The 15755-nt window shown below is 33.8% G+C and overlaps 1 protein-coding gene and 1 long non-coding RNA gene across 3 annotated transcripts; one reads left to right on the top strand and one right to left on the bottom strand.

The window, feature by feature from the left end:
* Positions 1 to 113: 113 nt before the first annotated feature.
* Positions 114 to 1367, top strand: LOC109105551. 2 transcript variants are annotated; one of them, XM_042754899.1, is made up of 5 exons: positions 114 to 326; positions 421 to 741; positions 818 to 912; positions 1009 to 1111; positions 1199 to 1367. In XM_042754899.1, the coding sequence occupies exons 1-5, from the start codon at positions 218 to 220 to the stop codon at positions 1339 to 1341; spliced, it is 771 nt and encodes a 256-aa protein (XP_042610833.1). In that variant the 5' UTR covers positions 114 to 217; the 3' UTR covers positions 1342 to 1367. The 2 variants fall into 2 exon arrangements, with proteins under 2 accessions (XP_042610833.1, XP_018974378.2); XM_019118833.2 differs by having other exon boundaries at positions 118 to 326; positions 818 to 1111.
* Positions 1368 to 5132: 3765 nt separating this feature from the next.
* Positions 5133 to 11966, bottom strand: LOC122134271. Its single transcript, XR_006159587.1, has 4 exons — positions 11636 to 11966; positions 6239 to 6553; positions 5532 to 5630; positions 5133 to 5191 (listed from the first exon to the last, which is right to left on the bottom strand). It is a non-coding gene; the product is annotated as an uncharacterized LOC122134271 (long non-coding RNA).
* Positions 11967 to 15755: the final 3789 nt, after the last annotated feature.

Raw genomic sequence — 15755 nt, forward strand, 5'->3', positions numbered from 1 at the left:
TTACATCATATCGAGACGCGCTTCGCGGAGGCGCGCAGACTGAAGTATAACAAGAAGATGAAGCTCTATATTTGAACATACATAAAAAAAGAGGACTTGTTCTTCTTGGCTCTAAAGTTATCTAGACATAGCTAAGATAATGGGGTCCATATTCAAGACGCGACTTGTTTTGTGAAATCTATTATTAATTGTATCCGCTTAACTATTGTGTGTGTGAATGCACCTTTTATGTAGAGGAGATAAAGGCATTGAGATCCATCTCAGACGGTTGAAGAAAATGATTCACGCGCTCGTTGTGTTCTTTTTATGCTTTGTTCCTCTGATTGGTGAGTAATTAACATTTGATGTGTCTGTACAGGGTTGCTATTTGTAGCATTTAACGCATTTAGAATGTTTACGTCTTGCGTCGTGCATCTCCAGGAGTGTTTGGCGCTGAGACAGATGAGACCGTGTCAGCGATGGAGGGAGATTCTTTCACTCTCAGAACCGGTCTTACTGAAATACAGAGAGATGATGAGATCGAGTGGAGGTTTGGATCGAGCAGAACTCGTATTACCAGAATAGCAGCAGGAAACATCACAACATACAGTGACGAGAAATTTAAAAACAGACTGCAGATCGACAGACAGACTGGAGATCTCACCATCACAAACATCACTAATGAACACACTGGAGTTTATCAGCTCAGCATCATTATCAGGAACAAGAAGTCAACCAAGCGATTCGCTGTCAGTGTTTATGGTGAGATGAAGTTGTAAGTGTTGTAAATAATAGAAAATGTTTCTAGTTTTGTTTATGTTTCACCATTGTTTGCCAGCTCATGTGCCTGTTCCTGCAATCTTCAGTGATACTTCGCACTGTGCTTTATCGGCTGAAAGATCATCGACGATCTTCCTGTGTTCAGTGTTGAATGTGAGTCATGTGACTCTCTCCTGGTACAAAGGAAACAGTTTATTGTCCAACATCAGTGAGTCTGATCTCAGCATCAGTCTCTCTCTACCTCTGGAGGTGGAATATCAGGATTCGAACACCTACTGCTGTGTAGTGAACAATCCTGTCAGCAACCAGACCACACATCTGGACATTAGCAAACTCTGTCAAATACATTCAGGTAGTCTAAATCAAGTTTTGTGGAGTTTTTACAAATAGTTTTTATAATGGTATTTTCTTCAGTGCTTGATTTAGTGTCTTTCCTCAGACTGCGACCTTTGTTTCGACTCTCCTGAAGCTGTGATCCGACTGGTCGTCACTGCTTTGATAAGTGTAGCTGCTGTGGCCGCTGTTGTTCTTCTGGTTAATGACGTCAGAAGAATCGGAAGATCACAGACAATGAAACGGTGATGTACTTCATATTGTACAGCAACAATAAACAGTTTGTTTCTTTCTCTTTCTGCCTCAGTATTTTTAAGTATTTCTTTTATGATTTATTTCAGTGTTATAGTCTAATGCAAACATTGGCAATTTCAGAAAGTTCCAGTCCATCCACTCCAGTAAGCATACAGTCATGGCCAAAAGTTTTGGCAGTGACATAAAGTTGTATTTTGCAAAGTTTTTCTGCTTTAGTATTTGTAGTATGATGCTGGATATTAGCTCCTGGGCCAAATTATGACTGATGGCAATCCATTCTTGTCTTATGAGTTGATCACAGTTTGTGGGCTTCTGCTTGTCCCTTGCCTTTTGAGGACTGATCACAGGTTCTCTATGGGATTGAGATCCGGGTTGCTTGGCCACAGATTCAAAATTTCAACGTAATGACCTTTGAGCCTTTTCTTTATGACTCTTGCTTTGTGACGTCATGCCAGAAAATGCACAGATAATCATCAAATTTTACATGTATGCATTTAGCAGACACTTTTATCTAAAGCAACTTACAGTGCATTCAAATTACACATATTAAAAAAGAACACTGAAAACAATGTACACTTTTTGTTTAATTAAGAAATTAAGACTTTTATTCAAGTATTAAATAAAAAATGAACTTGCTCATGGATTGTTGGAAGAAGTAAATCTTGCAGGACGTTTTTGATACCATTCTTTATTCCTGGCAGTGTTTTTGTGCAGAATTATGAGAGAGCCCCCTCCCTTGGTCGAAAAGCAGCCGCACACATGGATGGTCTCAGGATGCTTCACTGTTGGCACGTCACAGGACTCATGGTAACCGTTCACCTTTTCTTCTCCAAACAATCGATTTTCCAGATGTCCCAAACAGTGGGAAGGGAGCTTTATCAGAGAAAATTACTTTGCACCAGTCTTCTGCTGTCCAATCCTTGTACTTACTGTAGAATTTCAGTCTGTCCTTGAGGTTTTTCTTGAAGAGAAGTGGCTTCTTTGCTGCCCTTCTTGACACCAGGCCATTGTCCAAAAGTCTTGGCTTCACTTTGCGTGCAGACGCTCTCACACCAACCTGCTGCCATTCCTGAGCAAGTTCTGCACTACTGGAGACACGATTCTGTAGCTGACTCTTCAGGAGGAGACAGTCCTGGTGCTTGCTGGACACTCTAGGACGTCGAACCTCTCTCCTTGAAGTTCTTGATGATACAGTAAATGGTTCTTTCAGGTGCAATATTCTTTGTAACAATTTCCTTGCATGTGAGACCATTTTGATGCAAAGCGATGATGAAACTGCAACATGTTTCTTTGGAGGTAACTATTGCTAACAAGAACACAATGATTGGAAGTGCTTCTTCCCTCCATCAGTCTGCTCTTACAATCTAATATGATAGTGATTTTACCTGGCTAGTACTCATTCACACTTTTACATGTGCTGCTGATATGATTACTCAAGCTGGTCATTTTATGGCAGGATGTAAAAAAACATTTTTTTTTTTTTTTTTTTTTGGCCAGTGAAGCTTTTGGCAATTATTTAATATGCATTGATCACTGTGTGAATGGACACCACAACAGCTTAAGCAGCAAATTTTTGCTAAACACAAAATTTATGTCACTGCCAAAACTTTTGGCCATGACTGTACATTCTTGCAGTTTACTCTGACTTCATATAATAGTCTTAATTGTATCAGTTTATTTGGCTTATTGTGTTTACACACAAATCAAACACTGCATGAACTTAACTAGTTTAATTAATTAGGATGCACAATTTAGTTTTGGGGGGAATAGTCAATATTTATGTTATTACTAATGGCAAAATAACAAATAAGAACCATTAAACAAATAAGAACCATTTAAATCAACATTGTGCAGACAGAAATGCATATATATTTTCAGATTACTAATGATATGTTTTCCCTTACGTGGTGCATATTTTGTTGATTTATATATATATATATATATATATATATATATATATATATATATATATATTAGTATAATACAAGTTGGAAATAAAAGCTTTTTAATTATGATTTGTTTTATTTTTTTATGTTCATTCACATATATTGTATATTCAATTAAGTCAGGGGTGTCAAACTCAATTCCTGGAGGGCCAGAGCCCTGCACAGTTTAGATACAACCCTAATTAAACACACCTGATCCAACTAATCAACTAATCAAGTCCTTCAGGCTTATTTGAAAACCACTACATGGTATGTGTGTTGGAGCAGGGTTAGAACAAAACTCTGCAGAGATCCAGGCCCTCCAGGAATTGAATTTAAAGTTAAAGACTGAATGAACACTAGCTATATTATTTGATTTTCATGCATTTTAAGCAGTGTTTTTTCACTAGAGTGCAGAAATGTTCATACAGTGGAACAGCTGTATATCTGTATACATTCAGCTCATATTATTTCAGATTCACAACAAAAAGGGTCAGATTTAATTTGCAAAACAAAATACATCACAAAATGCTAAACTAATATATATATATATATATATATATATATTATATATATATATATATATATATATATATATATATATATATATATATATATACACATTGCTGTTCAAAAGTTTGGGATCAGTAAGTAAATGCAATTTTGTGAAATCTTATTGCAATTTATAATATTGGTTTGCTATTTTAATATACTTTAAAATGTAATTTATTCATGTGAAGCAAAGCTGAATTTTCAGCATCATTGGGCCAGTCTTCAGTGTCTCATGATCACATGACTTTTTTCCAGGATTATTTGATAAATAACAAGTTAAAAAGAACAGTGTTTATTCAAAACAGAAATTATGTATTACAATAAACACTACTATTCAAAAGTTTGGGGGTACTCATATTTTTTTTCTTTTTTAAAATAAATAGGCTACTCTTTTTAAGCAAGGAAGGATGTGTTAAATGGATATTGTTAGAATTGATTTCTATTTTGAAATAAATGCTGTTATTTTAACTTTTTATTCATCAAAGAACCAAATAAAAAAAGTATCAGATGTTCCAAAAAAAATAATTATTAGGCAGCACAACGGTTTCAACACTGATAATAAATCAGCATATTAAAATGATTTCTGAAGGATCATGTGACACTGAAGACTTGAGTAATGGCTGATTAAAATTCAGCGCTGCATCACAGAAAACAATTATATTTTAAAGTATATTAAACTAAAAAAACAATATTAGAAATTGGCAATAATATTTCACAATATTACTTTTTTGTTCAAATAAAATGCAGACATTATGCTAAAAAAATAAAACTTAGAAAAAAAAAAAAAAAAAAAATATAACAAAACAAAATCATACAAAAATTATACAAAAAACAAAAAAATGCAAAAGAAATAAGAACAAAGAACAAAATAAAGCCTGTGTTTAGCTTCTTGGCTAACTGCTCCAGTTGCAGCGGGACTTACATTTGCAGGGCAATTGTACCAACCAAACCCTCCCAATCTGATAAATCTCAAATCTATTATAACACATCAACAATAACTAAATTTGTAAACTAATACATCAACCAAACCTTGCTTATCTGTTATAGCTCATGTTCATTTACACAGTTTAACTATGTTTATATTGTTAATGTGGTTATGTATGTACTGTTATGGATGGATTCATGCTGATCCTGAGGTTGATTCAATTGATCTTCACTGACACCTGTTATAAAATTACAGAAAGAGACACAGCAACAAAAATATATGAATATAATAATTTTAACAGTGCATATAGACCATGCATGCATTCACACACAAAGAAAACACATTCTGCCAAGAGTGAAATCACTCACAGGTACAGTAAGATTAAATCTGAACTGAACAGTATCTTACCACACTGATCCTCCTAATTACACAACTCTGTCACCTGGAAGCGAACACAGATTTAAATTCATTGTAAATCCTGAACTTACATATGCAGAAAAATATGTAATCATTGGACACACAACAATGTGTTTTTCATCTCTCAGCGGTTTTGCTCTTTTTGGGGTCTTAAATTTTACACTTATTCTTCATTTAACTTTTTTTTCTTTTTCTTTTTTGTTCAATCTTAACCATGTTCAGTACTGTCTTTAATGTTTCTATATGAATTGTGTTTCTTTATAATAATGCTTGTGAACAAACATAATTAAGTCACAGCACATACAAAACATGTCTAAAATGCTGATGAAACTTAAAAAAAGAAAAAAATTGCAGGTAATACTCACTCCTTTGCCTTGACCTGCACCAGCAGTAAATCATAAGGGCAACTGCAACCACCAGTGCAACAGTGACAGATATTACTGCTATAACAATTGAAGACAGACCTGGATTTCCAGTGATAAAGACAAACAGTCATTCGTGTGAGTAAATGTGTAAATCTACAACAACAAAAAAAAACACTACACTAAAACTGCTGAGTGTGTTTTTTTTTTCAATCCAATTGATGGGTTTGAGACTGCTGGGTAAGGATGTTGGGTTGTTTTAAACCCAATTTTGGGTTGAAAATTGGTCTTGATCTTTAACCCAGCACGGAAAGTGGATGTAAAAGAGAGCACGCACATCACGTTTACATCAGATGACACCAGTGCAAGAAGCTGCATGCCATTTTCTCAACGTCTTCAGATGGAAGCGAGTGAAAGTTTATGGTAAGTCAAGATTAAAAATGTTGTGTTATACATATAACTCAACTTGTTGGGTCAAAACAACCCAGCGATGAGTTTGTCTCTTTTGACCCAGCACTGGGTTGCCAAAATAACCCAGATTGGGTTGTTTTTTTAACCCAGCAGTTTTCAGAGTGTAATAAGCTTTTAATAATTAATTTAAATAGCAAAAACAAGCAGTTATTATTTGCAAGATGTCTCTCCAGATTAATAGCTTACAGAGCACAGATATAAATAAGATATTGATGCTAAAAAAAAATATATCTACTCACCCTTGACAGTAACACTAATGATCCTCTGCAAGGTGTATGTGCTGCTGCTCATGTGTAGATGATAATGTCCCAGAATCTGTTGTTTCAGAGTCACTGATGGTGAGAGATCCAGTTTTTTCATTTGGTTGCAGCCTGTCTTTTAAATCTCTTATCACTACTGTCATATAATAAGAACTGATTTGTCCTTTTACTAATTTTAGCCATGAGATGGTCTTCAAACTTCCACAATATCCAATCATATCTTTGTATGTCAATAACACCAGTGCGTAGAGTGACAGATTCTCCCTTCTTTACTGATATAGTTCTTTACACCATCTGCCAAAGCAACAAACACATATAACTCAGATATTAAATTCATATCACAGAGGATTAAACATTGATTCATTTGGGAATATTTTAGATACACTCTCAACAAGTCCTGTGTCATTCTTATGCATTCTTAGCTCTTATTATAGCAGTTGGTCATATGGTTTTGACTTGAGGAAGCCTGTTGTCCAACTGATTTTATAGCCTGGAATTTGTGCTGTAATTCTTAAAGTTAATTAACAAAAACTGTGAGTATTGATAAATTAAATAAATTAAGTCATGCTTTGATTCCATGAATGTCAAGGACTATGTTCTTCAGTAAGAACCATATTATTGAGGAAAGACAACTACCATAATATAAGCAGTTTTACACCTTGATTTATTATCGATTCTATGATTTATATTACATATACAGTTCAGCTGCAAAAGCCTCTAAGTGCCATGTAAAATTTTCTTCAAAAATTAGCATTTTTCTCAGGATCCTATATTTTATGTTTAGTTAATTTTAATAAAAAAAAAAATGAATAGGTTTGTTTCATTGCAATTAAAGGCTAACCCCCGTGAAAATGAAAATGTTGTCATTAATCACTTGCCTCCATGTCGTTCCAAACCCATAAAAGCTTTGTTCGTCTTCAGAACACAATTTAAGATATTTTGGATGAAAAACCGGGAGGCTTGTGTCCTGTCCCATACACTGCCAAGTAACTTTACACTGTAAAGGTCAAGAAAAGCATGAAAGACATTGTCAGAATAGTCCATCTGCCATCAGTGGTTCAACCATAACGTTATGACGTGACAAGAATAATATTTGTACACAAAAGAAAACCATAATAACGACTTTATTCAAACAATTCGGCTGACACAGAAGAGCGTACGCTGCTTGCGTCCAGCGGATATTCTCCAAAATGGCACTACGGTGATGCAGAGAGACACAGAGGAGATGAATTGTTGAATAAATGTGTTATTTTTTGTTTTCTTCGCCTACAAAAAGTATACTCGTCGCTTCATAAAATTAAGAATGAACCACTGATGGCAGATGGGGTTTGGAACGACATGGGGGTAAGTGATTAATGACAAAATTTTCATTTTGGGGTGGTGTATCCCTTTAAAGTGAAATAACTGAAACCTACACCAGGAGAGTCTGAGAAAAATTTCAGATGGCACTTAGGGGCTTTTGCACCTGAACTCTTCTTACATTATTTATATATATATATATAACATATACCATACATATATGCCTATTTACCCCATTTTTATTATGTTTCTTGTGTTTGTTTTGTTTTTTGTACATTTTATTCATTTATTTTTTTCCTAGACTGACTGCCCCATGAACAACTTATGAAGAGTTTCTAAAATTGAACGTGTTTGTTACACGTGCGAGATTAGTAGAATACTAAAATTATTTTTTAATTAAGTATAAATGTAAGTGTTCATTTGAGCAACTAAAACTAGGCTACTAAACGCTAAAGAGTCAAAATACGATAACAGAAATAATTTCTAATAAAATCTTATAACCTTACAGAAATTGAAGCTACTCACCAACAGTAATTTCGAATTTGTTTCATTCGGATGTTTCTGATGGTGTTGATCTCCACCTTATAAACTCCAGACTGTTTCATTCGGATGTTTCTGATGGTGAGATCTCCGGTCTGATTATTCAGATGGATGTTACTCCATCTCGAGTCAGCAGCGCTGTTTAATCCATTAACTTGCTCGAGACCACCGCCGGTTCCAAAGTTTGTTTGTTTACATTTACTAAACGATTTTAAACATTAAAGTGTTTATTAAAAATGACAAACAATATGCCATTCGAAAGCTCAGAGGTTCAGGGTTCGATATTTACGACCGTATTTTCATAGCTATAACTTCATTTTAATTCGTATCGATTTGCCATTACTTCACGGAACATTGAACTGGGAGCTCTTAACAGTTTAAGTCCAGTGACAATGGCAAATGAATTCAAGCGTGCTTACACCAGTTTAGTTTTCATGGTAATATTACAAAAAAAAATAAAATACATAAATAGCCTAAATAAATTAGATATTTTAATTCAAACAGTGGTAATTAATTAGGAATGTCTACATCTCCGCTTTGTTTAGCCTACATAATATTCCTTTGTAGTAAATAACATTTATTTCCATTTTAATAAATTATGCACTCCGATGTGTATTTCAGTATTAAATCGCTATATTATCATGTTTGATGGAGTCTTACGTACAGAATAACTCCGCCCCCAGTGTTCTTTCACAAAAGAAGACAACTCAAACATAAAACAGTTTAGATGGATCCAAAATGCAGCCAGAGAACAGTTAATTAGCCCTGCATAAAGCCTAAGATTTACTGCATACAGGTAGACAGTTTAAAGCTAATACAGTTCAGATGGAAGCAAAATGCAACCAATGAATAGATGATTACAGAGATTATATAGGCCTAGTTTGTTTGTATCCCGGGTTCAGATATATGTATATTTCAAAGCATTGAACTTTTCTAGTTAAAATACCTGCGTTTAGGAATCTTAATATTTGCTTTGTCTAATTTATCACCACTAATGTAACAAAGATAAAATGCAAAAAACAATGAGTGTTTTCGGACAGGTCTCCAAAATGCTTCTCCCTTTTTTATTGGCTTAAACAAAATAAACAATATTTTATAAACAATAAAAAACAAAAGTCAAAATCAGAAATCAAACTACTAAAGAATTAATCACAAATCACAATTTAGAGTCACATGGGGAAATCAGTCTTTGAATGACTTAAGCATGGATCACAATGTATGATTTTGACAACAACATTTTGTCAATGACAACTTTCAGATTTACATAATCATAGGGCAAAATCAATAGCGCTGATTACTTCTTGTGATATATGCATTAATTTTTGCATATTGTTGGGTGCACAGTGCTATTTGAACAATAAAAACACAGGCATAAATGTGAAAAACTAAAACCTGTAGAATAAGGATGTGGAAGATTGCAGCAAGTCAGGCAGAGTATAAGTTTAGTCTCATATTAATCACCCAGAATGACATTTTAAAATGTACCTTCTTTAAGAGAAAAAAGCTATTTTACACATAATCAATCAAACAAACCCCTTGAAATTTTACTAATAAATTTCCCAGAACTGTGGCTTTCACATCATTGTGTTTTCAGTTGCTCTGGCACAGTTTTGTATAGTTATTCCTCTATATATTTTATTCATAATTAATGGAACTTTACATTCCAAGACATTTAGGCTTCTTTTACTCTTTTTCTACAACACTATAATGAATTCTGACTTCTGAACAGTGAACTCATAACTATCATCTTTTTAAAGAGACCACAGTTATGTATGTAGTCGAAATGGTTAATAAACTGCAACCTTTTTAGTTTGTGTAGATCAGGTTTGGGTTTGAGCTCAGTTAAGAGGGGTGAATGTTAACAGGTTAAGTCAGCAATGAGGGTGCCTTGATTTCCAAACCACCGTATCACATCAACAACAAACATTTAGTAACACCAGTGTGAAGAGTGACAGAATCTCCCTCCATCACTGACAGTGACTCCACAACATCTGTCTCAACAACAAACACACGAGGAGAACAAACAGGAGCAGTTTAAAACAAAGATTGATTACTGCAAGTAATTTTCAAAAAGTAGCAGGGTGTGAAAGGCTGAGATTACATCGAAAATTCTTGATCTAAAATATTTAGCATTTAAAAATGCAAAACATTCAAACATTTTAATATAAAAATTCTGTTACTAGATTATGAGATGTCAATACAATTATTTGTAATGAGAAAAAAGGCATGACTTTGGATACCACTGTATTTAAAATAGTGCCGCCAATAATTTACTGTTTAGATAATGTTATAAAGAAAGAAAAAAAATCAATCCATCAGTCAATTAATTAATGACTGCTTAACATTCTATTGGCTATTGGCTCTTACTCTGACCCTCCTTAATTAAATATTAAAATCAGAATTTCTACACTGAGTCACACAACACACCTTATGTTTTCAATTGGTAATTGGATTTTTATTATTATTTTATTTTAAATTTACAAAAAACAAAGTTAATTTAACTGAATTTTCATTATTAATGGTTTTTATCTTTCTGAATTTTCAGGAAGTACAATTCCAATGGTTTTTATCTTTCTGAATTTTCAGGGACTTCTTTATAATAGATAATAATTTATAATCATTATATTTTACATTATTACAACAAACAAATGAGTTAATATTATGAAAAAAGACTATAATCTAGATCTATACTATTAAATAATGTGAGGCCGTATTTGCTTTTGTTTGATTGTTATATCTGTGTCTTAAGATACATCTGTTATAGCAGCATTTATGTTGGTGTTAAGAGATAAAGACTTTTACTAATAACACTAAGGTTGTGGGTTTGAGTCTCGGGCCGGCAATACCACGAAAATCGTGGCCTAATAGTTAGAGAGGTTGACTCCTAACCCTAAGGTTGTGGGTTTGAGTCTCGGGCCGGCAATACCACGACTGAGATGAGACCCTTGAGCAAGGCACCGAATCGCCAACTGCTCCCCAGGTGCCACAGCAAAAAAATGGCTGCCCACTGCTCTGGGTGTGTGTTCACGGTGTGCGTGTTTGTTCACTGCTGTGTGTGTGTGCACTGTGAATGGCTTAAATGCAGAGCACGAATTCTGAGTATGGGTCACCATTGCTTGGCTGTCACTTTCACTTTAACTTTTGTATAGTGATATATCTGCTTTCTCAAGAATTTTTCCCTCATCCTATTTTAATTTGGCATAACATATCATGTTTAAAAACAAACAAACAAAATAAATAAATAAATAAATAAATTTATTAAAAATGTAGCATTTAAGAATACATAAAGGCATGAAAATAGTTAATTAATAAAGAGAATAGTAATATCATAAAAACTTTTTATATTTTCATTTTTGTGAAAATGATCTTTGTTGAAAACACATCTCACACACTTAACTTTGTCAGTTGCTGAAATTTTTTTTATTTACTTATCTTTTTTTAAAATTTACAACAAAATATAAATAGTTTACTCTTCAAGGTAGATCTTGTGATCTTTTAATTCCAATAAATAGCACATGTAAATCTTGGGTTACTCACCATGAACAGTAACAGTGAAATTCTTGGATATTAGATGTCTACCCCGGATGTCTAGTATATAAGTTCCTTCATGCTGAGATGTGATGTTTTTGATGGTGAGAGATCCGTTATGATCCAGCTCCAGTCTACCTTCGAAAAATCCTATCAGGAACACCATTTGTTGGGAGGTTGTTTTTGTAATTTCATATTTGTTGTTTTTAACTTCAGCTATGATGAGATTATATTCACACATCCACTCTATTATATCATCGCTCTGTAGTTCAGAAACATCAGTGTGCAAAGTGACAGAATCTCCCTTCATCACTGACACTGACACTTCAGCAGCACCAAACACACCCTGGAGAACAAACGGAAACAAGTGTTGCAAAGAGCGAGATTAAACATTTTTTCATTTCATTTAAACAATTTGAAAGATGGAACCATGGACGAATTAAAGGTTTATTTTATCCAAAAATGGAAATTCTGTCATTAATTACTAGTGATGATATACTTTGATATGCTCATATGACATAGATTACGTAATGATGTCTTTCCTGCTGTTCTGGACCTTGAATGTGTAAGTTGCATGACTGTCCGTAGAGGGACAGAAAGTTCTCAGATTTCATCAAATATATATTATATATATATATATATATATATATATATATATATATATATATAGTATTATTATTATTTTTTTTTTTTTTGGGGGGGGGGATCATATGATTCACTTGAATCTAGCCAAAAACTATGATAGTTGGCAGTACTATTAAACATAGGTGAAGAAAGAGCTTTATTGCCAGGTATGTTTACTCATACAAGGAATGGTGACAGAGGGTTCCACAGCACAAACAGAATGACACTGACAAGACAAAGAAAATAAAAATAGAATAAGTGAACAGGAAAATAATGATATATATTTTTTTTAAAACAATACACTAAAATAAACAATATATGGTACTTGTGTGTACAGGAGTGTTTATGTACAGATGCAAGGAAATGTAATCAAGAAGCATGTTGTGATAAATAAATGCATGCATAAGTGTTGTGTTTTTTTTTTGTGAAGAAAGATGTTTACGATCTTAAAGATAGATTATCTAAGAATAAAATTATTTACCTTGATCACTAAACTTTGGAAAACAATTTTTTATTATTTTTTTTGAGGAGGCCAATTTCAAATACAAAATAGCCTACTGTCTCTCAATGTAGGCTATTTAATTACAAATTACATTTAATTTTAATTTAATTTTGATTGGTCAGCAAAATACAAAGTAGCTACAAATATAGGCTAGGCTACGTATTTATTCGTTAAATAGGTACGTATTTAAACATTATACATTTAATGAAAATACTGCCCATCTCTGATTACCCCAGTGATTCAAAGTCACTCTACCTACTGTTACAACATCATTCAGTAAAGCACTTCAGAGCAAAAGCGATAATTACGAGTTTGAAAATGGTTATTTATCTCAAGCGGCGTGTTTACTATTTCCGGTTTATTGAAGCATACACATGACTATCACGCTGATAACAGCTTTATGAATAAATATGTGCTGTCACTGTGTCTAAACCCGGATTGACGGCGGGGATATTCTATTAATGTGTTTGTGGTGTTGTCAGTTTTAATATGTGATGCGAATATTGAAAGCCCATCGGCGCTCTCTAGTCTTCACTACTAAACACACAACCCGTGCACAAGTTAATTAACCCCACCAAAAATACTATCATGTCATTATTCACATGCGACTCATCACAACATCTATTTATAGATAACTAAATATCGTTAGAAATGATTAGGAAACAATGGAGATATAAAAGAATGATAGCAAATGGGAATGATCTGTTTCCAGTTCATTGCCTACTGAAACCGAAAGTGCTAAATTTATTATAAATAAATCTGACTCACCGTCCACGAATAATAAAACCCACAAAAGGAGAGAATGGTTCCGCATTTTAAACCCGCTTCTGACTGCATCCAAACTGAATGACAGCAGTGATTGAGGCTACTGATGAGGGAGACTCAGGACAAACCTCCCGAGTCACGTGACTTTCTGCGAATATAACTACTGTCTTGCGTCATGCAATTTCAAAGCATCTCAAAGATCAAAAAGTCAAATATTTTCATAAACACACACATACACCTTTATGTATATCAATGAACAAACTGACACAAAGATGCTAAATCATTTGCATATGGAAGTTTACTTTTTATATAATAATTCTCTTTTACATAGTTTGTAAATTTAAGAGTTGAAAGTAAAACCAAACCTATCATTCCCAATAAGAGCGTAAGAGCAGCGAATCAGTACATTTAAATTCATGTTACATTTAAGATTTCATAGTCAGATCTGATCACATGACAAACTCATAGAAAACACAAAATATGGCAAAATTGAATTTTTTTTTTTTTTAGAGTTATAAGGCTACATAACACTTATATTTACACTTAAAAAAATATATAAAATATATACATTTAAAAAATAAGACTCAGAGTACCAAACCGCAAATGGAAATTTAAAATTGAGGCCATTTTCTCCCACATTTATTCAACGAGCAGCAAATGTTCAAAAAATAAAGCAACAATGCTGTATTTCCCGTGTTTTATAATAGCAGTGATAAAGCTGTAGTGTCTTCTCTTATTACTATTTGGTTAAACAGCCATACAAAGTGCATTATAGCTGCAATTAAGTCATTTACATGCTCACAGAAAAAAAGGTATATCGATTTGAAAATTACAGTGCTAGACATAAGTAAATAAAACATTATTTCAGCAGAAACATGTCTGTAAACACATCACAGGCTCAATGATATGTACAAAAACAACATTCACATACATTAGCTGCACTTTATATAGTGAATATTTTCAGAAATAAGCACATCAGTCAGAAAAACACAATTGCGATGCACATATAATGTATACAGTACAGTTAGCAAGTTCCTTGGTCATTCATAATTAATAATAACAGCATATATGACACATTTCTCATCAATGTTAATAGCATTATACCAACTCCATATTGGAGCTGCTGCATCTCTCTTCACTCATCAGAGGAGGGGACTCAGCTGACTCTTTAGGTATGTTCTGACTGGAATCTATAAGAAAGCAGAGAATAATCACCAAAGATGTGAATAGATAATGTTGTTATACTACTTCACAAAAACATAATAAAATTCATAAAGTGCATCTTAATGATGATATATATGAGCGAATCTGAGCTACTCACCAATGACAGAAACGTTGAATTTTCGGTATTGTTTCCACTTTTCCATTGGTGGCGATCTGTAGTTGATAATCTCCAGAGTCTGTGGTTTCTGGTGTTCGTGATGGTCAGAGACCCTGTCTGATCCAGCTTCAGTCTGTTTCTGAACTTCTCATAAGCACCATCATAAGTCTTCTGACAGATCTTATCGGCTGCTCTGCTGATTTTTGCAATGACTTGCCTCCAAACTTCACTCGATCACATCATCTCTCTGTAGTTCCGTACGATCAGTGTTGAGAGTCACAGGTTCTCCCTCTATCACCGATTTTGGTATTAATTCTGTTTTATCAACAAACATAAGTCAAACAAAGCCAGAATTCAAACAAACACCATTTTGTCAATAAGAAATAAAGAAAAGTCAATTTACACTATTCTACATTAATTATGTTCACACATAAGCACAGGAAGCGGAGTGTTATCTGAAGGAAACACTCACCCGGTTCCTGCGCCCCTGTAGACTGACAGCAGTTATACGACCTCAGTTTCCCCAACAAAACTAGGAATAAAGGTAAAGCCACATAACCCCTCTTAAATGCATCTCAGTGGTATCTATTTCCACCACTTGAGTATTTTTACAATTAGATTCTTTTGTTAAAAAAAAAAACAAACAAAAAAACTATTATTATAATAATTACACCTAAAGAAACATCTAAATAAAGTTAATTGAAAAAGATTCGCTTTTCTCTTACTTACAGTTCCTGTTGCGCCAGTTTTTAAAGCCCACAGCCACAACACCAAAGCGCCACATCAACAAAAGCACTATAGTGATTGACATCCAAACAACATGCGAGTGGGATTTCGTAATGGCTAAAAAAAAAAAAAAAGATCGGAAATTAGCCCATTGTTGGGAACCTACCTCACATACTGGCACAAATAAAAGG

The sequence above is a fragment of the Cyprinus carpio genome, unplaced genomic scaffold, assembly GCF_018340385.1.
Source record: "Cyprinus carpio isolate SPL01 unplaced genomic scaffold, ASM1834038v1 S000006613, whole genome shotgun sequence".
Taxonomy (NCBI): Eukaryota; Metazoa; Chordata; class Actinopteri; order Cypriniformes; family Cyprinidae; genus Cyprinus; species Cyprinus carpio.

What these genes read in the sequence shown, in the direction of transcription:
- LOC109105551 (XM_019118833.2), top strand. Translation starts at nt 218, where the DNA reads ATGCACCTTTTATGTAGAGGAGATAAAGGCATTGAGATCCATCTCAGA. An exon ending in ATGCTTTGTTCCTCTGATTG is followed by an intron (nt 327 to 420) that starts GTGAGTAATTAA and finishes GTGCATCTCCAG; the next exon opens with GAGTGTTTGGCGCTGAGACA. An exon ending in ATTCGCTGTCAGTGTTTATG is followed by an intron (nt 742 to 817) that starts GTGAGATGAAGT and finishes ATTGTTTGCCAG; the next exon opens with CTCATGTGCCTGTTCCTGCA.